The 21466-nt window shown below is 38.6% G+C and overlaps 1 protein-coding gene across 1 annotated transcript; it reads left to right on the top strand.

The window, feature by feature from the left end:
* Nucleotides 1-504: 504 nt before the first annotated feature.
* LOC133798062 (probable N-acetyl-gamma-glutamyl-phosphate reductase, chloroplastic) lies at nucleotides 505-18804 on the top strand. The gene is made up of 15 exons (XM_062236249.1): nucleotides 505-659; nucleotides 744-803; nucleotides 1015-1155; nucleotides 1731-1838; nucleotides 2054-2140; nucleotides 2322-2372; nucleotides 2489-2560; nucleotides 2756-2875; nucleotides 3508-3568; nucleotides 3672-3752; nucleotides 4800-4879; nucleotides 4978-5067; nucleotides 17733-17861; nucleotides 17966-18107; nucleotides 18519-18804. Exons 2-14 carry the CDS (start codon nucleotides 750-752, stop codon nucleotides 18071-18073), a joined length of 1182 nt encoding a protein of 393 aa, XP_062092233.1. The 5' UTR covers nucleotides 505-659; nucleotides 744-749; the 3' UTR covers nucleotides 18074-18107; nucleotides 18519-18804.
* Nucleotides 18805-21466: the final 2662 nt, after the last annotated feature.

The raw sequence follows: 21466 nt of genomic DNA, 5'->3' as shown, positions 1-21466 counted from the left end.
ATTAATATTAATATTATTTATATTAATATATTGAGGATCATATATTTTTAATTTACTTATATTTTGTATATTAAGAAAAATAAAGTAAGAACATTTTGATTAATACATCATTTATTCAATTCCATTCTATTCCAATCATAAATCAAATAAAAAATTATAATTATAATATTCATTCCAAAACTAAACTAAACAACATAATAATATTCTTATTCTCATTAGCATTACCATTCTCATTCTCTTTCATTATAATTCTAATTCCATTCCACCTCAAGTGAGTGCCTAGATAGGGTCTCATGCTAGACTTTTCACAAAAGCTGCAACATTTACAAAATGCCACAATAATTATTCTTTTAAAAAAAACCAAATCAAAACATTAAACTTTTGCTTTAAATTTTTACCGTGTATTTAAATACTAAAAAATAAACTCATCGAGGACTTTCCATAAAATTACTCTTTTATTTTTTACCCTTTTTAATGTAGCTAGGTTTCACCATCGATGCTCTCTTTTCTTTTCTTTTTTTCCTCTGTGATTCGAAAAGCACCAACACCCTTTTCATATCTTTCCACAAAATATTACCCACTTCCAGTTTCCGCCGAAACTGAAAATTAGGCAACGCAATTCACAGTGCAAGACTCCATTTTTGTTTTCTTCTTTGAAGGTGAACTACTTATATAGATTACATAATGCTTTACTGTTTCAAAACCTTATCGCTTCTTCACGACTGTGTTTTCCTCTGTGGCAGTGTCAAATGAGTTCTTCCACCTTCAGTTCCTTTTGCTTTGACTCTGGCTGCCTATGGAAGGTCTGCTTTACTTCCAAGTCTATAATGTTTAGCTTCTTTATCTCCCTTTTAGTTTTACTTTTAATTTTTCCATAAAATTATGAGTTTTTGTAGCTCGTCATTGTATCCAGTTTACCAAATTGACTCTGAAAGCTTTTTGTTTGTTCTTGTTATTATCGTTTTAGATGTTGGTGGATTTAAAGTTTTCTTAAGTATTTTTCTTTGAATGTAGGATGAAATGAAGGTGACTAAGGCTAAGAGGCAAAATGCAGGGAATATGTTTGCTAAATGTTCCGTGAATACCAAAGCTCAAAAAGCAGAAAAACCCATTCGCATTGGGGTTCTTGGAGCTAGTGGTTACACTGGTTCTGAGGTAGAGTTACTCCCATGTCTTTTTCTAAGTTTTGATTTTTTTTCTTGGAAATTTTATGTTGGGGGTGGAGAGGCGGTAAGGGAGCGGAGCAAATGAGGGGCATGTAAAAGCTATAAATGCATAATGTGGTTTATTATGTGGGAAAGCAACTGGACATATAGAACATTTCATTCAGGTATTCAGTGCCATAGTCTAAGTTGTAATAGAACATACATCATTTGCGTTGCATTTGGTAGATAGGCCGAGTGCTTGAACTAGAATTATGATCACTTATTCATGGATGGCCTGATCAAGCACAAAGAAGAGGAAACAATACTTAAGCATTAAAAAGATAATTAATTTTTTTTGAGAAATGAATTCGTTAGAAAATTAACAATTGAAGTTCTAATACTACCATATAAGGAGGCATTTAAGTAAAGAGAACATTTTTTTCTTGGGAAAAAAAGAACATACAGCTTTCATATTATTTTTGTTTTTAGACTATAAAAAAGGTTGGAAGATATTCTAACATGCCTTGAGTCTCTGTACGTGATTTTAAAGCCTAAAGGATAATACTGCATTTTTATGTTTGGCAGATTGTACGGCTTCTAGTAAACCATCCACACTTTGGCATTTCCTTTTTGACCGCTGACAGAAAAGCTGGCCAACCACTCAGTTCTGTGTTTCCTCATCTAATCACACAAGTAAGAGTTTATAGAATGAAACTAACCTTGTAATGCAAAATACTGATCTTGTCATCAATTTTCATGGAGGATACTGCCTATCTGGTTAACTTTATTGCCTTTATCTTTTATCCTTATATTGGTGCCAAGTGGTCAAATGGATGTCAATTTAATGATTTTGGCTAAATCATTTAATCATATTGTGACTTTCTTTCTTAACTTATACTAATTTGCAGGGTTTACCGAACTTGATTGCTGTCAAGGATGCTGAATTTTCTGGGGTTGATGCTGTTTTCTGTTGTCTGCCACATGGAACCACACAGGTTCGTCCCTGTTACCTTTGTTTCTGTTAATTTCTTGATTAACAATTTGATATCCCGTTTTCTGATTAAGTTGCCTTTTTCTCTCTCCCCTTCTTGTAGATAGGAAGCAGTGCTTTCATAAGCTTATAACTAGGAAATGAGTTCACTTACTGAATATTTGTTTTTATTTTTTAATTTGCAGGATATTATAAAAGGACTGCCGAGACATTTAAAGATTGTTGATCTTTCTGCTGTATGTTTGCCTGACAACCCTGTGCTGTTTCATTTTCTTTTACTTCTATTATTTTTATCATGTAATGTATTTGAAACTCATTGCTTGTGGAAAAATTGTCTATATTGATTCTTTAGGACTTCCGACTGCGGGATATATCTGAGTATGAAGAATGGTATGGTCAGGCACACAGAGCACCAGATTTGCAGGTGAGGTAATTATTTTCTTCTGCCTAGAAGTTTGGAAATGTCGTTATTTTTCTTACCTAACTGTCATTGTTTCTGTAAGGGCTCTGATGTCAACCATGAACTATGTAGGGAATCTAGCACGCCAGGCATGAAAAAGATTATGTTTTAAATGCATTCCATTTTTCTACTAAAAAGTATTTATCTTACTGGATCCAGAAAGAAGCTGTCTATGGTCTCACTGAGATTTCACGAGAGGAGATAAAAGATGCACGCCTAGTTGCTAATCCTGGTTGTTATCCGACGACTATTCAGATTCCCCTTTTTCCTTTGATAAAGGTGTGATTCTTGGTTATTTGAGTTCATTAGTCAGTTTTTTCTATTAGAATCTAGATTGGGATTTGTTGACTAACTAGAGGAGATGGGTGTAATTTTCATACTGTACACTTACAGCCTGACAGGATTAGCATGTACTAACTGTTTCTATATATAAAAACTTAGAGAAAGAGAAAGTGAAATGATTTAGAAATTGATCCATAATGCCCATTAAGCATGGCTTAACATCATGCATCAGGAAAAAAATTGAAATAAGAAATAATTATGCCTTTGTCCTTGTAGAAAAATATTATATTCACGCCTATGATACCTTCAGAAAATAATCCAATTCAAGTAACCTTGGCGTGAAGGTTTTCTTTATAGCTCGAGTTTGAGTGTGATTTTTATGGAGTAAAATGTTAAATTAAATTTATCTTGAATGAAATACAATAATGCTCAAACAAATTCATCCGTCTGTGTAACATGTAGGCTCTAAAATATTAATGCTATATAAACCGTTGTGGAGTTGAGCAGTATAACAGGCTTACCCAGTTCTGTAATTGGAAATGGTATTTGTATGGTCACAATGAGACTTGTTTCGAAATTATTATTTTGTATTTTTAAGGTGGTTTCCTGGTTGCCTTGTTCACATGCAGAGGAATCTCATAAGAGTTGATAATATCATTATTGACTCGAAATCGGGTGTTACCGGGGCAGGTTTGCATATTACTTATAGCTCCTAATATTCACATCGATAGTCCTGGTTATGCGATCCAATGCTATGTTACTCAAAGTTTTCTGCAATTTAATTAATATGCAGGGCGAGGTGCAAAGGAGTCAAATATGTATGCTGAACTAGCTGAAGGCATCTATTCTTATGGTGTTGCCCGGCATCGTCATGGTAAGTTTTTTTGTTAAAAATCAGTATGGAATGAGGGCTTGTTTGGCAACATGTTTATTATTATTATTGAAAAGGAAACAAAAGGTGAAGATGTTCTCAAAGATGTTTGAGGAAGTCTGCATTTGTTGTTTATACATTAAGAAATAAAAATAACTAAGTATATTTATTGTTTGTATCACTGTCGTAATATAAATTGGATCTGTTTTTATTTTTCTTTCTTAAACACATTTATCTTTTTTTAATGGAAGATTGGGGTTTCTGCGGCAAAAATACTCCATGTTTGTGGAATGTAACATTTAAATACCCAAATTTTTTTTTCCTGGAAAAAATACCCAAGGTTGCTAAAATGTAGCATTTAAATATCCAAAATTTATTTTTGGTGACAAAAATACTCCAAGTTGCTAAAACGTTGCAACTTTACTATCCAAACAGTTAAAAAATTAATATAAATATATTTTAAGTTATAAAAAATAATTAAAATTATATAAAAATATAAAAAATGGCCAATCAAAGAATAATTTTATTTAATAAAAATAGTTGATAAATATTATTTTTATTATAATAATGTTTTTAATTAAAACTATTTTTTTTAAATTTATAATTATTTTAGGTTATTTTTTTATATAATTTTATATATTTTTTATAATTTAAAACACATTTATATTAATTTTTTTAATTGTTTGGATAGTAAAGATGCAATGTTTTAGGAAGTTTGGGTATCTTTGTTGCCAAAAATAAAGTTTGGGTATTTAAATGCTACATTTTAGCAACTTTAGGTATTTTTTCCATAAATTTTTTTTGGGTATTTAAATGCTACATTAACCCCGAAGAAAAATGTGTTGGCAAATGGGAGAGTAAGAACATGCCGTATGACTAGTTTGATCAACTTGTGTTAATTAAGGGTCGATATTTTTGTTTAATTTATGTATAAATACCTTTAAAATGGACAATTGTAAAGTCACTTTGTTTCTCTTAAATGGTCTTCAAATAGGTTGTTTTTAATTCATTGCTTATTGTGGTAATCTTGGATCTTTTTCGAAATTTCAGTTCCAGAAATTGAACAGGGACTATCTGATGCAGCTGATTCAAAGATAACCATCAGTTTCACTCCGCATCTTATGCCAATTGTAATTAATTATTACTCTGAGATTGTAATAGTGATTCTATACCCTGCAAATTTTTTGTTGCTAACATGAATCTTTGTGTCTCTCCTATTGTCTTTCAGATCCGTGGTATGCAGTCAACTATATATGTTGAAATGGCTTCTGGAGTAACAGTTGATGACTTGTACCAGCAATTAAAGACAACATATGAGGTCGACCTTTTGAACTAAATTTCATAGTCGAACACTTTCGCAATTTATAATAAAATTGAAATGGAAGTCAATACTTAACTTCATACACCAGCAGACTTCATTCAAAGTCAAATTGTTTTGGCAGCGAAGTCTTAATGACTATTAGCTATTGGGCTATTCCTTATTCCTACCAATAAATCTACGGGCGTAGAAAATATCTTGCATTGCAATACTTTGAGTTGACTTAAAAATGTTCGACATTTGATAAATATTTCAGTGTGTTAGTTTGATGACCAATGATGTTTTTTGAGTTAAGTTACCTTATTTCTTTCTTGAATATTAGGGCATATCAACTGAAAGAAATCAATATTAGGATCCTGCTTATTATTTGCTAATGAGTTGACCATGAAAAAGTCTGTAGTTTTTGTGTGAATAATACTTCTAATCTGATTCTATTGATGAATAGAATGACCTATATATATAGGCTGAATACAAAGATCTAGACAACTAAAAATAAGGAAAAAAAAAATACAACCTAAACTTACTTGTACAATATACTCTAGACTACTCTAGGTATTTACAATAAGATAAAACATATGCCTATGTTAGGACTGACATTCGGTTTACTTATGCTAGGAGAGCCAGGTCAACACCTAAGGGGTAAGGTAGTCTTTCGGTTGGGTCAGGGGCTTTTTGGTCATTGCTGTAACAGAAAGAGAGTGAGCCAATATAGGTAGTGGGGAGGTCACTGAGTGGGGTATGCTTGAGCTAGAATCTGCTACCTGTGGAAAGTTGTACTGTTTGGTTGCTGAATTGAGATACAATTTCTACTGGTTCTAGGCACAATTCTCTCTGCTGTCTCTCTGTACTGTTCTATTGGTTTGCTAACTCTCTTGTAGGTAGTCGGGGCATAACAATTGGTATCAGAGACCTTCGATTCCTGGTGGATGCCGCACACTCGGATGGATTCTAGAGTTGACTCTATTGAAGCTCACTTAGCTGCTCTTCAGGACACGGTGACATCGCACGCTTAGGGGTTGGCGGTGATCACTGAGAAACTGGAAATGGTGATTAAGGGCCAAGCTCTCATCGCCTCGGAGTTGGCCACGGGTCGGTTAGGTTCTGACCGTCCGCTGGGGGCCGGTGAGCAGTCCTCGGCCGGTTCACCCCAACAAGGGGGGTCGTCGGGCCGCGCGGGAGACGGGGGCCATCGCCATGAATTTCGAGCTCGGAAAATTGAATTGCCTGTTTATTCGGGGGCTGACCCTGACGAGTGGGCTTATCGGGCTGAACGGTATATCGGCTTGCAACGGTTGTCGGAGGCGGAGCAATTGGAGGCTGCGATCATGTGTTTCGAGGGGGCTGCTTTGCACTGGTTTCGCTGGGAAAATCTGAGGCGGCCAATTGCTTCGTGGGAGGAGCTGAAGTCCTTACTCGTCAAAAGATTCCGTCCCGTGACGGAGGGTTCTCTATACGATCGGTTGCTCAATCTCCGGCAGACATCCATTGTCCAAGACTATCGGAGACAATTCGAATCCATTGCCTCAACGCTGGGGACGATCGACGACTCCATGCTGGTCTCCACCTTTCTGAAGGGCTTGAAGCTGGACATTCAGGGCCCTTTACGTATCCTCAAGCCCGCGGGCCTGGCCCAATTGATGGAATTGGCTGAAGTGATTGAGGCCAATCAGACCTTGGTTCGGGCTCATTGTGGTGGGCCGCCCAAGCCGCACCCTAACCCGGCCCGACCACTGGGCCCCTTGCAGATCGAGAGCCCTCTGGGCACCTTTCCTTCGTCGGCTTCCCTTTCGCCACCGCGGCTTCACCCCCTGCATCCTCGACAGCTTACCGACGGCTGACCGAGGCGGAGCTCCAGGATTGGAAATCTCGTGGTGTTTGTTTTAAGTGTGAGGGCAAGTGGCGTCGAGGGCATGAGTGTAAATTTCCGGAGTTGCAAATTGTTTTGGTCCAAGATGAGGCCACTGTTGACGCGACTGAGGACCCGATTGAGGAGTTGCTGGGTATGCCTACGGGTACCCTGACATCGACGGATTTGGAGGCACAGATTGTAGAGGTTTCACTGAATTCTGTGGTGGGGTTAACTTCGCCGAAGACTATGAAGTTGCTGGGTAGTATTCGAGGCAGGGAAGTGGTGGTTTTGCTTGCAGTGGGGCTACGCACAACTTCATCACCGCTGACTTGGTTTCGGCATTGCAGCTGCCGATTTCTAGCACGGAAATGTATGGGGTTCAAATGGGTACTGGGCAGGCCGTGCACGGGAAAGGAGTATGCCGCTCGGTTCTGCTGTTATAACAAGAATTGGAGATCATTGACGATTTTTTGCCCTTACCGTTGGGCAGCACTGATGTTATTCTGGGCATTCAGTGGCTTGAGACTTTGGGCGGCACATACCACCATTGGAAGGATCATATCATGAAGCTGAATGTTGGGGGTAAGGCCTATACGCTACGTGGCGATCCTTCGTTGCATAAAACCCGAGTATCCCTTGAGACAATGCGCAAGATTTTACAGCAGGAGCGTCAAGGAGTTTGGGTGGAATTGGGGACGTCTACGGTTACCTCACCGGGGGCAGAGACCACCGGCCCAGCCGCGGCCCTCATTGAGAAATTTGCTTCGGTCTTTGCTATGCCAGCCACATTGCCGCCGCCTCGGAGTCATGATCACCGTATACCCTTGCGGTCAGGGACCTCGGCGATTAGTGTGCGACCGTATCGGTACCCCCAGATTCAGAAGGATGAGATTGAGTGGTTAGTGGGAGAGATGCTGGCGGCTGGTATCATTCGCCCCAGTACTAGTCCATACTCCAGCCCGATTCTGTAGGTTAAGAAGAAGGACGGGAGTTGGCGATTTTGTGTGGATTACCGTGCCCTCAACCGTGAGATGGTCGCTGATAAGTTTCCCATTCCCATTATCGACGAGTTGTTGGATGAACTCCATGGCGCCAAGGTCTTCTCGAAGTTGGATCTCTGTTCGGGATATCATCAAATCCGAGTACGGCCGGAGGATGTTCACAAGACGGCTTTTCAAACTCATGAGGGTCACTACGAGTTCGTGGTCATGCCGTTTGGGCTGACAAACGCCCCTGCCACGTTTCAGTCCTTGATGAACGAAGTCTTCAAGCCATTTCTACGGCGTTTTGTGTTGGTCTTCTTTGATGACATATTAGTTTACAGCCCGGATACCGACTCCCACATGGAGCACCTTTCCTTGGTCCTACAGATGTTGGTTCAGCACAGGTTGTATGCGAACCTAAAGAAATGCTGCTTTTTCCAATGCAGTTGGAGTATTTGGGTCACCTCATCTCTGCGGAGGGCGTGGCCATGGACCCCTCGAAGATCCAGGCTATGGTGGATTGGCCACTACCAACCACCCTCAAGGACTTGCGGGGATTCTTAGGACTGACGGGGTACCATCGGAAGTTTGTGGCCGGTTATGGGGCCATTGCTCGACCACTCACGGACCAATTGAAGAAGGATCAATTCGGGTGGACCAAGGAAGCTTCGGAGGCGTTTATGGCTCTCAAGACAACCTTAGTATCTGTGCCCGTGTTGGCTTTGCCTGACTTTACCAAACAATTCATTGTGGACATGGATGCTTCGGGGTATGGCATTGGGGGCGGTCTTAATGCAAGAAGGGCGTCCACTCGCTTATTTCAGCCAGGCACTTAAACCTCGTGCCCAATTGAAGTCCATCTATGAGAAAGAGCTTATGGCGATTGTCCTTACCATTTTGAAGTGGTGGCCGTATTTGTTGGGTCGAAAGTTTATAGTGCGAACGGACCAAAAAAGCTTGAAGTTTTGGCTAGAGCAACGCCTTGTGTCGCAGGAACATCAAAAGTGGCTGGTGAAAATTCTGGGCTATGACTTTGAGATACATTTTTGGCCAAGAGTGGGCAATAGTGCAGCTGATGCACTTTCTCGGTTACCCCAGGTGGAGTGTGCCACTTTATCCTCTACTACTTGGCTGGATTGGGACGTGGTGGCTCAGGAGGTGCAGCAAGACAAATTGTTCAGTGGGGTGCTAGCTGACCTTGCCCAAGGGGAGGGGGTTCCGGGTTTTACTAGGGAGCATGGTCGTCTCCTTTATAAGGGCAGATTGGTCCTCACAGCTATATCGACATTGCTGCCAGAATTCTTGCGTGATTACCATTGTTCACTGGTTGGGGGACATTCCGGGGAGTCTCGGACTTACCAACGACTACGACGCGATGTGTATTGGCTGGGTATGAAAAAGGCAGAGGTCGAGTTTGTGCGGCACTGTGACGTTTGCCAAAGGAACAAGAGAATGGCCATGTCGCCTGCGGGGTTGCTGCAGCCACTGCTGCTGCCAGAGCGCGTTTGGGAGGATGTCTCGATGGATTTTATTGAAGGATTACCCAAATCTGAAGGGGTGGACTCGATTTTAGTGGTAGTGGATCGGCTGAGTAAATACAACCACTTTATTGGTCTCAAACATCCTTTCAATGCTCGGACCGTTGCGGAAAAGTTTGTTGATTATGTGGTCAAGTTACATGGCGTACCCCGCTCTATAGTTTCTGACAGGGACTGGATTTTCTTGAGCAATTTATGGACTGAGTTGTTTCGGTTGCAGGGTACGGAACTTAAGCACGACCTACCACCCCCAGACTGATGGCCAAACGGAGGTGGTTAAAAGGTGCCTTGAAACTTATCTACGCTGTTTCGCTTCGGAGAAGCCTCGAGTATGGGCGAAATGGCTGTCTTGGGCTGAATATTGGTACAATACTACATTCCATTCGGCCTTGGGGTGCACTCCATTCAAGGTTTTGTATAGTCGTGATCCACCTTCTTTGCTTCGCTATGAGAATGGCACCACTACCGCTGTGGCAGTCGAACAGTTGCTGGAAGACAGAGACGCTTTTTTGGATGATTTGAAGATGCATTTGTTGAGGGCACAGTAGCGGATGAAGGCAGTGACTGATTTATCTCGGTGACCAGTGGAGTTTCAGGAGGGGGACTTGGTGTTCGTCAAGCTGCGCTCATACAAATAGAAATCCTTAGCGATTCGGAAGAACGAAAAACTGGCAGCATGCTTTTATGGGCCATTTAAGGTGCTGTCTAGGATCGGCCCCGTTGCCTATCGCCTTGATTTTCCAGCATCTTCTGCCATCCACCCCGTTTTCCATGTATCCCAGCTCAGAGCGGCTGTTGGCACAGCGCATTCATCTCCCACCTTGCCTCCCACCATCACTGCTGACTTGGAACTGATTGTGGAACCGGAGGACTTACTCAATGTACGCTACACCACAGACGGCGCAGGAAGACAGCTTGAAGTGTTGATTAAATGGAAGGATCTACCCATGTTCGAAGCCACATGGGAGAAGTTTGACTCCATTCGACACCAGTTTCCAACATTTAACCTTGAGGACAAGGTTCGAGATATAGGGGGGGGGGGGGTGGGGGGTAATGTTAGGACAGACATTCAATTTACTTATGCTAGGAGAGCCAGGTCAACACCTAAGGGGTAAGGTAGTCTTTCGGTTGGGTCAGGGGCTTTTTGGTCATCGCTGTAACAGAAAGAGAGTGAGCCAATATAGGTAGTGGGGAGGTCAGTGAGTGGGGTATGCTTGAGCTAGAATCTGCTTACTGCATAGGAGGGTCCCAGGCCCTCGAATACCTGTAAAAAGTTGTACTGTTTGGTTGCTGAATTGAGATACAATTTCTACTGGTTTTAGGCACAATTCTCTCGGCCGTCTCTCTGTACTGTTCTATTGGTTTGCTAACTCTCTTATAGGTAGTCGGGGCATAACAGCCTATCTAATATTTCTACACTCCCCTCAAGAGGAGTCGTATATGTTATACAAACTTACAACTCCGCTTGGAATTGAATTAGTCAAAACTTGTTCTTGGTAGGATCTTTGTAAGGATGTCGACAACCTGTATCTTTGTAGGAATGTAGTTGAGCTCAATGATCTTTGAATTCACCTTCTCAGAAATGAAATGTCTGTCTATTTCAACATGTTCTGTCATGGTGAACAAGATTTTTAGCAATGCTAATTGCAGCTTGACTATCACTGTACATTTTAAAAGACTCGGGAGAGTCAAATCTCAATGCATTCATAAGCCTTTTGATCCACATGCCTTTACAAACACCTAAGGCCAAAGCATGATATTCTGACTCTACACTACTCCTTGAGACCATAGACTGCTTTTTGCTGCGCCAAGTGACTAAATTACCCCATACATGGGTGCAATAACCATTGGTTGATCGTCTGTCGACTAGCTCTCCTGCCCAACTAGAGTCTGTGTAAACTTCCAAGTCTCGATTGCTGTGTTTTCTGAAGTGGAAACTGATACCTGGTGTCATTTTCAGATACCTTAGAATACGATACACTGCTTCCAAGTGCTCCTCACAAGAACTGTGCATATGTTGACTCACAACGCCGACAGGAAGGCGATATCAAGTTTAGTATGAGAGAGATTACTAAAACTAATCTTTGATAACCCTCCCTCTCTAATGGAGTTGAATCATTTTTTCGATTAACTTTCAAGTTTGGATCCATTGGAGTGTCAACTGGCTTGCTCCCAATCATTCCAGTTTCCTTTAGAAGATCTATCTAGGATATACTTTTGCTGAGATATAACAATTTCATCTTTCGATCGGACTACTTCCATACCAAGAAAGTATTTAAGGGTTTCTAGATCTTTGATTTCAAATTCTGAGGTAAGAAGTCTTTTGAAATCTGAAATTTCACCCAAGTCATCTCCAGCTAAGAGTATGTCATCTACATAAACAATGAGAATCGCTAGCTTCCCTATTGAAGAGAACTTGAAAATATAGAGTATGATCAACCTGACTTTGAGTATATCCATGTTTGGCGACTAATTTTGCAAATTTGTCAAACTATGCCCGAGGTGACTGTTTCAAGCCATAAAGAGATTTGAAAAGTTCGCACACCACTCGACCATTGGAGAGTTTCTTCATCCCTGTTGGAATTTCCATATAGACTTCTTCTTTGAGTTCTCCATTCAAAAAAACATTTTTTACATCCAACTGATATAAAGGCCAATCATAATTTACAGCAAGTGATTATAGAACTCTTACTGCATTAAGTTTGGTGACGGGAGCAAAGGTCTCCTGATAGTCAACATCATTTGATTGAGTGAACCCCTTGGCAACCAATTGAGCCTTGATTCTGTTGATACTCCTATCTGAATTATACTTGACGGTGAAAATCCACTTACAACCAACTGTTCGCTTTCCTTGAGGTAACTCAGTAAGAACCCAAGTACCATTTTTCTCAAGAGCATTCATTTCTTCATCAACGGCAATCTTCCATTTAGGATCTTTTAAGGCCTCGTAAATGTCAGTGGGAATCTGAATAAGATCAAGAGAAGAGATAAAAGCTCGGTACATAGGTGTTAGTTTCTTAATAAGCAACATACTTTTCAATAGTAGGTTGAAATCATCAATAGTAGGAGAAACTAACTTATGAGTCATAGAATCCTTACCTTCATGATTTTCAAGGTCGAGAGGGCTCCGATGAGTATTTGAACAGTTCTTGTCTTGCATGTTGACCTCTATATTCCCAAAAATCCTCTAAGCTCACAGATATTGCAGGGAACCGGCCAATCTATCATGGCAGCCACCTTGCTTGGGTTAGCGGCCACTCCTTGACCCGAGATAATGTGGCCCAAGTAAGCCATTTGGCGCTGCCCAAACACATATTTTCATATTAGCAAAGAGCTGATGTTGCTGAAGCAGTTGTAGCAGTATGGTGAGCTGTTCAATGTGGTCTTCGTCAATGTGGCTGTTAACCAAAATGTCATCGAAAAAATACCAGCACAAACTTCCTCAAATGAGGCCGGAAAATGTCGTTCATTAATGACTGAAACGTGGCTGAAGCATTGGTGAGACCGAAAGGCATTACCTTAAACTCATAGTGCCCATCATGGGTTCTAAAAGCGGTCTTAGGCACATCCTCTTCCTTAACCCGAATTTGATGGTATCCGTACTTGAAACGAGTTTAGAGAACACCTGTGCACCATGGAGTTCATCCAAGAGCTCATCGATGATTGGTATAGGAAACTTGTCAGGAATGGTAGCCCAATTTAGTGCCCGGTAATCCACACAAAATCTCCAAGTCTCATCTTTCTTTTTGCCAACAAGACCGGACTAGAGAAAGGGCTTTGGCTGACCTGTATGATTCCCACTCGTAGCATTTCAGCTATCATTTTCTCAATCTCAGTTTTCTGGAATTGTGAGTATCGGTAAGGCTGTACACTCACTGGTGGAGTCCCTTCTTTGAAGTTTATTGCGTGCTCATGGCCACGGATTGGGGGTAACCTTTCTGGAGCCTGAAACACAGGGTCAAACTTCACCAAAAGCTCTTCCAAAAAGGCTGGCTGCGCTGTCTTCTCCACTGTTTTCAGCACTGAACATAGCTGGTTGCACTTGTAAATTATCTTGGGCTGCTCCTTTCGACAATTTTGCACCAAAGACTTCAAAGTTACCGCACTTTTTCCCAAAGAAGCGTCACCCTTAATTGTTCTCAGCTGATCCCCAATCTGAAACTTCATTGTTTGCTGATTCCAGTTAACATGTGTGGTCCCTAGAGTTGCCTGCCACTGCATTCCAAGTATTATATCAGTGTTGCCCAACCCGAATGGAAAAAAATCATCTATAATGGTCAACTCTTGCAGCTCCAAAACTACTTCACAACAAATTCCTTTACCTTTAATTGATTTTCTCAAACCAAGAGTCACTCCATAAACCCTCATTGTCGTCAAAGGCGGGTTGTGTTGTTCAACTAAATTCTTGGAAATAAAATTATGAGTCACCCCAGAATCAATAAGTACCATTACTTCTTGGCTGCCAATGGTTCCTTTGATCTTCATGGTCTTGGGAGTCGTTGCACCCGTGACTGAATTCAAAGAGACTTCTACAGTGCCGGTCAACTCAGCATTATCAAGGTTGAGATCCTCCTCATGTATAGAGTTTGAATCCTCCTCAAAACCCTAGTCACTTTCATCATCGTGGGTAACAATAACACTGAGGTCTTTCTTTTCACAATGATGCCCAGGCGACCATTTGTTATCACAACGATGACAAATTCCCTTTTGGCGCTTCGCTTGCAATTCTGAGTCAGTCATCCTCCTATATTGGCCCATGGGTTTCCGATCATTGGTTGAAAAGCCGGTGCACTTGCAATCTTCATTGCTGCCCATGTGCTTGGAGTTGCCCCAAGAAGAACGATTTCCGAATAAAGACTGGTTCATGCTCTCGATCTTGGTAGCAATCTCCATTGCTTTATTCAAAGTGCTTGGTTCAAACAGCCGCAATTCCCCCCGTAAACCCCGTTTGAATCGGACAGAAATTAACTCAAGGCTACCACATCGGATACCCCATCTAATGGTGCCAGCAGCTCTAAGAAGCCCTCACAATATTCCTCCACTGTGCTGATCTGCCGAAAATCAAGAAATTGTTCGTGTAAAGATCCTTTAGAAGTATTTCGGAACTTATTCAGGAGGAGTAACTTGAGATCTTCCCAAAGCATGATTGGCCGGCGACGAAGCTCCCATCGAAACCAAGTTAGAGCCTTCCCTTCGAAGCTAATGGTGGCTGCCTCAACCTGTTCTTCATTGTTAAATCTATGGAGTGCAAAGTACTTCTCAGCCCTCAACAGCCACCCATCGGGATCGATTCTGTCAAAATTCGGCAGTTCAAAACGGCATAATCAGAAATCTCGGCGATGCTCGAAGGCAGTGTCGTTGGTTTCCATCTCCGGTATCGAAGATTTCTCAAGACCCGTTCGCTGTCCCAACTTCGCCATTTTTTCCGGCGTCCGAGAGGTTGGGTTGTCAGATCCATCTCCTTGAGCCGTCACATCTCTTCTCGGAAATCCCCCAATTCTGCTCGAATAGAACCAACCTCCTCCCTAACTTCGCCGATCTTGGAGTCGACCAACTCCTCCATCTCCTATGATTCTTCTGCTCGGTCTTGGTCTGTCTTCCCTGATTCACTTATACAAGGAGACCTAAAATATTAAAAAACAAAGATGTAAATAATAAGACAAATATTAGCTGTTGTGGCAGTGAGCTATCTAATATTAGTTAATTATTTTTGTTAGGGGTTGTTTATAAATATTAGTGGTAGCCGATTGTTTAGGTGGGAATTGATTTGTTTTGTAAAGAGAGTCTTCAACTCAGGGAGATCCATGGCGTCTCGAAGTGCCTAGAACCATTGTTACTTGTTGAAATTCAATAAAGCTTTCAATTCTTTCTTCTCTAAAAAAAACAATTAACTAATATTAGACAGCTCATTCATAAGACTGCCACATCAGCTAATATTTGTATTCTTATTTACAACTTGTTTATATTTTTTATTTTTTAGGTCTCCTTGAATAAGTGAACCTAATTGGTGGTGTATAGTTTCCCAAAGCTGATATTCCCGTGAATGCCCCCCCTGAATGCTAGATTTGAGAAAAAAAGATTGATGTTAAAAAAAGTGACATACATAGTGTTATAGACCCTTTTCGTAAATTGGGGAGTAACATTTGTACCATTTTTTAGTGTTGGAATACCCAATGAGAGATACTTGTGAGACTTTGGATCGAGTTTTGTTTTTTTGTGATCATAAACATGGACAAAAGTTGTACATCCGAAGACTTTGATTGGAAGATCTGAGGAGAAGGTTGAGATATGAGGGAATGTTGCAAGTAATAGATTTCTTGGGGCTTTGAATTGTAGTACTCGGCTAGGCATACGATTGATGAGATAGGTGGCTGTAAGGCTTCCCCCAAAACTGTTTAGGAACATGATTTGAAAACATGATAGATTTAGAAACTTTAAGAAGATGTCTGTTTTTTCTCTCAGCCACTCCATTTTGTTGCAAAGTATCAACACATGAAATAATGTGAACAATTCCTTGATCTAACAAGTATGGATTAAGAATGAAGTTAAGATATTCCTTTTCATTATCAGTTTTTAGGATTTTGATCTTTCGATTAAAATGATTTTGAATCATGGAATGGAAAATTTTAAAGATAGAAGCAATTTTTGATTTTTCATTCATAAGGAATGTCAATGATGTCCTAGTATGATCTTTAATAAAGGATGCAAACCATTTAGATCTATTAATATTTGTTACTCGCGAGGGTTCCCAAATATCACTATGTATCATTGAAAAGGTTGTGGAGGTTTGTAAGGAAGACTGGGATAAGAGTTTCGAGTATGTTTAGCGAGTTGACAGACTTCACAATGAAAGAATCTTGGTATTTTGTGGACAAATAATTGAGGAAATAGTTTTTCAAGACAACCAAAACTTGGATGTCCAAGTTGAAAATGCCACAACATGATGAGATTTTTATTTGAAAAAGACAGAATTGAAAACATAATCTAAATTGGAATCCTTGAGAATATAGATCTCATCATGCATTTCAGCACTGCCAATCACCTTTTCCAGACCCTCAACCTGAAATTTACAAAGATTTGGATAGAATTTAGTTACACAATTAAAATCTTGAGTAAATTTTCTTATTGAAAGAAGGTTGCAATTTAGTTTAGAAACAAATAGAATAGATGAAAGGAGAAGGTCATCTAATAATGTTACAGAGCCAGTCCCTATCACTTTTGAGAGAGATCCATCGAAAATTATGACTGTGTGGGAATTAGTACATGGTTTGAAGCTGGTGAAGACTTGTAAATCACCCGTCATGTGGTTGGAAGCCCCTGAATCAACTGTCCAAGTACCTTTGTTGGAGGTTGCAGTAAATGTGTGAGACATAGAACCTTGATGACACATTATACCGACACTTTCCTCGATTGAAGGTGGGTTTGGCTGCTGCATAAACTGTCAAGAGGTGTCGAAGTTGCATCAATTTTGCCCTTTGAGAAATGGCTGACTTTGTGAGAAGAAGTGGTGACATGAGAGAAGTGGGCTTGGCTGATTGAAGAAGTTGAGTAGCAACCATTGATTTAAGAAGCTGGAGTTTTTGAGATTGACTTTTTGAGGAAGAGGAATTGGCTAGAATAAGTTTGTGTGGATTGATTTTATTTTTGATGAAATTGTGGAAGAAGCAGCAGGGAGTGTCGATGAAGATGTTGCCAGAAAAACTCGTCGTCAGGGTGCTGCACGCGCCCTTACACACCGCGCGTGCGGGAGAATGGTCGGAGATGGAGGTGGCTCATGGGGCTCACACGCGGCTCTGCTGGGCGTCAGACTTCGAAGTTTTGCCGGCCGGAGGTGCCTGTGTAGGAGGTGAGAGTAGAAGTTCACCCTAAAATGGTTTTTTAAGGTTGAGCTCAAGAGTGCAAATCCCTAAATCCTTTTTTTTAGAAAGGGCAGAAAAAAAGTTGGAAAGATTTTTCAATTTTTGGACTACTAATGCTCAAATACCATGTATTTTTTGTGTGAATACTTCTAATTTGATTTTATTGATGAATAGAATGACCTATATATATATATATATATAAGGAAAGTAAATTGCATACAATAAGATAAAACATATATGCCTGTCTAATATTTCTAGTCTTTGAGTTCTGTACAACCCTTGGGAAATGTTTCTGGCTGTTACCTTGTAGAAATGGTATACACATTGATTCATGTGCCTGCTCAAACGTTCTTGTTTGCCTTCTTTGGCAAGGGAATATATTTTTCCTTAAATTATTTTGTAATTAAAGTATAATTCTGTTGTCATTTGGTTACAGGATGAAGAATTTGTGATCTTATTAGAGAAAGGAATTGTCCCTCGCACTCATGATGTTCGAGGATCTAATTATTGTTTAATGAACGTCTTTCCTGATCGAATTCCTGGTCGAGCTATAATCATTTCTGTAGTATGTTCATGCTCTCAATACTTTGTTGTTTAATACTATGTGCTGGTGCAGCAAATCCTGATGTATGGCATCATAAGTGGCTAAGCTCTTAAATGTTGGTGCAGATTGACAATCTTCTTAAGGGAGCTTCAGGTCAAGCTATGCAGAATCTTAATTTGATGTTTGGACTTCCAGAAAGCACAGGGCTTCTTTCCCCGGCTTTGTTTCCTTAGCATTTTCCTATTTTTTTTTCTGCCTCAAGAGAGAGTAAGCATTCTACCTGAACTAGAATCTCCTTGTTTGATATGTGAATACCTTTTCAATATTCATAGAATGACACCACCCCTTGATTATTCACAGTAACACCCTATTCAAAGAAATAGTTAGTTCACAATTAATGAAAGTTTAACTGTCAAAAGTAAAAGAAATTGTCAGATTTACCTAATTAAGATCTGCGAATGTGTTCATGGGATCTTGTTGTAGTTTTGACACAAATCAGATAGCACCTTTATTTATCTTTTTATTTTCCCCTTTTTAGGCTCGATCCTTTTTATTGGCTTCTCCTTTTTTTAAAAAAAAAAAAAGAAACCCGGAAAGCCAAATGGTGAAAAGAAAATGTTTTCATTTTGTCATCAGCAAGTGTTTCATTTAACATGGTTTTAGCTCTGATTGTCACAGGTAATAAAGATGCGGAAACCCTTCTCAAGTCAATTGGTTATGTTTAATTTTCAGCAAGAAATGAAAATTTCTCACCTATCACTATTTGGCTACATTTTTTTGTTTGTTTGTATTTTGATGATATTAGAATGGTTAATTTGTTGAAAAATAATCATGGGATGTTATGTTGCTGCACTATAGTCCTGGGATTTCGTTATTTAGATTTTGGTTCTGCTAATATAATATATATAAGCTAATATATTTGATACATGCAAACAAGAATTCAATAAATATTATAATTTATAGACGGGTCATGACAGGAGAGGTTAAATGGGTTAATATTATGATTATTAATAGGTTATTTTACTTTACTACCTTTCAATACTCGATTATATTTATTGGTGCTAGATTTCGTTATTGGTATTATGGGAAAGAACTAGGGATTAGGGAAGTGCACTAAGCATGGGCTTGAGACTCAACTCGCGGCCTAGGTTCGTCCTCAAGAACTAGCGGCTGCATCTCTTTTAGGGATGTTAGTGGTGCAGTTTGGAGTCTTTTTTATGGACCGTACCACATCTGGTTTGAGTCATTTATCAAATCGCAAGTCTAAGGGTATGAAATTTAAATGTAAAATTAAAATAATTTTCTAACTATAACTTTTACGACATAATTAAAATATAAAGTTTAACCTTAAAAAAAGATAAGAAAATTGAAAATATACAGGAAATAGTCTTAAATGTGAATGATAAAAGCATAAATTATATATGTGATATGTATATGTATGTAGTACGGTTCAAACTGCATGGAAATGCAACCCAACCCACACTGTAAAGAGTTCAAAATCACATGGTGCGGTGCGAGCAGTTTTGATGGTTTGACGAATTTTTTGATCACTTTAGTGGGGGAGGTGTACTAAATAGTTCTTTAGATGATTATCCCTAGGCGAGATGAATGTTTGACATTTAGCGAAGATGTGTTTGAGGGATTTAAGAGGGTATTTTCTAGAGAGGGGGTGTAAACATAGAGAGAAAGATGGTCTAATTCTTAATCTTCAACTTGGAATTAGTGAGGTTGGTAAGCTTTCTTGTATAGGTAAATTGTAGATGCTCTTGATTGCTAGATTGTTTGGGGCCTCCAAGGGTGAGTCTCGATCATTGATCTGTCTTAGGTAAGAGGGTAAGAGGCTACTCATGGGTCTGAATGTCAACCTTAGGAGACAAAAGGGAGTTGTTGCATCATACTAAGGCAAGGAGTACTATCCTTTTGTGATTTGACTAGGATTGAGAGTGGGCGACAGAATTTCCCAAGATGCCTTCATGAGATTTAGCCTCTGAACTGGTTGATTGATAGCGTGGCCCTACTCCTTCAGCCTTAGTCGCCAACTTAATCAATAGTTCGCAAGTCCGAGCCTGAGCTCGATGAAGCTGCCCTAAGACAAGAGTAATCTTTAGAGTCCTCAGATTGTGTGCGAGACATCCCGAAGTTGCGGATCCACCACTTGGAGAATAACTAAATCACTCGAGGTGAGTTTGACAAAAGTGAGCCAAAGCTAATGGACTCATAGTGGGTCAAGGCCAATAATAGCAAGTTCGGCTAGGCTATTAGATTTGGAAAACCACTTGCAACTATACTCATCTAGTTTAAGTGAGAGGAAATTAAACTTTCTACTATTTTTAAAAAAAAAATTCACTTAAAGGTTAGGTTTTTTTTTTTTTTTAATCCGAATATCTACTTTACTTTTATCTTTTATACTAGTTTATAACCCTTTTTTTTTCAAATATATTACTTGGTCTACAAAATTATCCTATTGCATATATTTACATATTTTTAGAATAAGAAACCCCATAAATGAGAATTTTACATTACCTATTACATTGTTATTTTCTATTACAATATTAATACAATTCGACTTAATTATATAATATTATACATTTCAGAGCTCATTTATAAATAAATATACATGGATTTCATTATTTAAATTATTTAATTGTTATTTTCTTTATTTAGAAAATCATTTGATATTATATTGATAAGTCAGTTTTTAATAAAGATATTATATTGATAAGTACCAAATATAATTAAAAAAAAATAAATAAATAGTATTTTTGCCCCTTGAACTTTTAACACTATTAGATTGTGCCTCCTAAAATTTTTTCCGTGAATTATTGATACTATCAGATTGTGTCCCTTGTTACGATTTGCATAAAATAATTAGTATTTTCGCCCCCCAAACTTTGACAACTACCAAATTATGCCCCATTTAGTTGTAAAAATTTTAAAATCTATTTTTCTATTAGTTCTTAAAAAATTTAAGAAAAATTATTAAAAAAAATCAATAAAAGACTAAAATTAATTAAAATTCTTTTTAAATATATTAAGTTTAAAAATATTTTTTAAAAGAAAAACTAATTTTTTATAATTAAAAAAAATATTCCCTTCTTCTTTATTCGTTTTTATTAATGTTTCTAATTACTTTCTATTCTCTCATTTTTGCCCCCTAAAATCATTTTAAAAATTAAATATATACAAAATATTGTAAATTTAAAATGTACTAATTTTAAAAGAAATATATAAAACTTAATTAATTAAAAATATTGGACAAAAATAAAAGAATAGAAAGTAATTAGAAAAAGATATAAAAAAAGAATAAAGAAGAAGGGAATATTTTTACTCATTTGTATCAATTTAGTTTTTCTTTTAAAAAATATTTTTAAACTTAAATGTATTTAAAAGGAACATTAAATAATTTTAGTCTTTTATTGAATTTTTTTAATAATTTTTCTTTAATTTTTTTAAAAACTAATAGAAAAATAGATTTTTATAATTAAAGGGAGCACAATTTGGTAGTTGTCAAAATTCAGGGGGCAAAAATATTATTTATTTTATGTAAATTGTAATAGGGGGCACGATTTGATAGTATCAATAGTTAAATGAGAAATTTTAACTGACCGTATATTTTAGGGAGCACA

This window comes from Humulus lupulus, chromosome 1, assembly GCF_963169125.1.
Source record: "Humulus lupulus chromosome 1, drHumLupu1.1, whole genome shotgun sequence".
NCBI classification, from domain to species: Eukaryota; Viridiplantae; Streptophyta; class Magnoliopsida; order Rosales; family Cannabaceae; genus Humulus; species Humulus lupulus.
This window is presented reverse-complemented; position numbering and strand designations above follow the sequence as displayed.

Coding starts and splice junctions, on each gene's coding strand:
- LOC133798062 (XM_062236249.1), top strand. CDS start 750: ATGAGTTCTTCCACCTTCAGTTCCTTTTGCTTTGACTCTGGCTGCCTA. Junction 1,156..1,730: donor GTGGTTACACTGGTTCTGAG/GTAGAGTTACTC, acceptor TATGTTTGGCAG/ATTGTACGGCTTCTAGTAAA. Junction 2,876..3,507: donor CCCTTTTTCCTTTGATAAAG/GTGTGATTCTTG, acceptor GTTCACATGCAG/AGGAATCTCATAAGAGTTGA.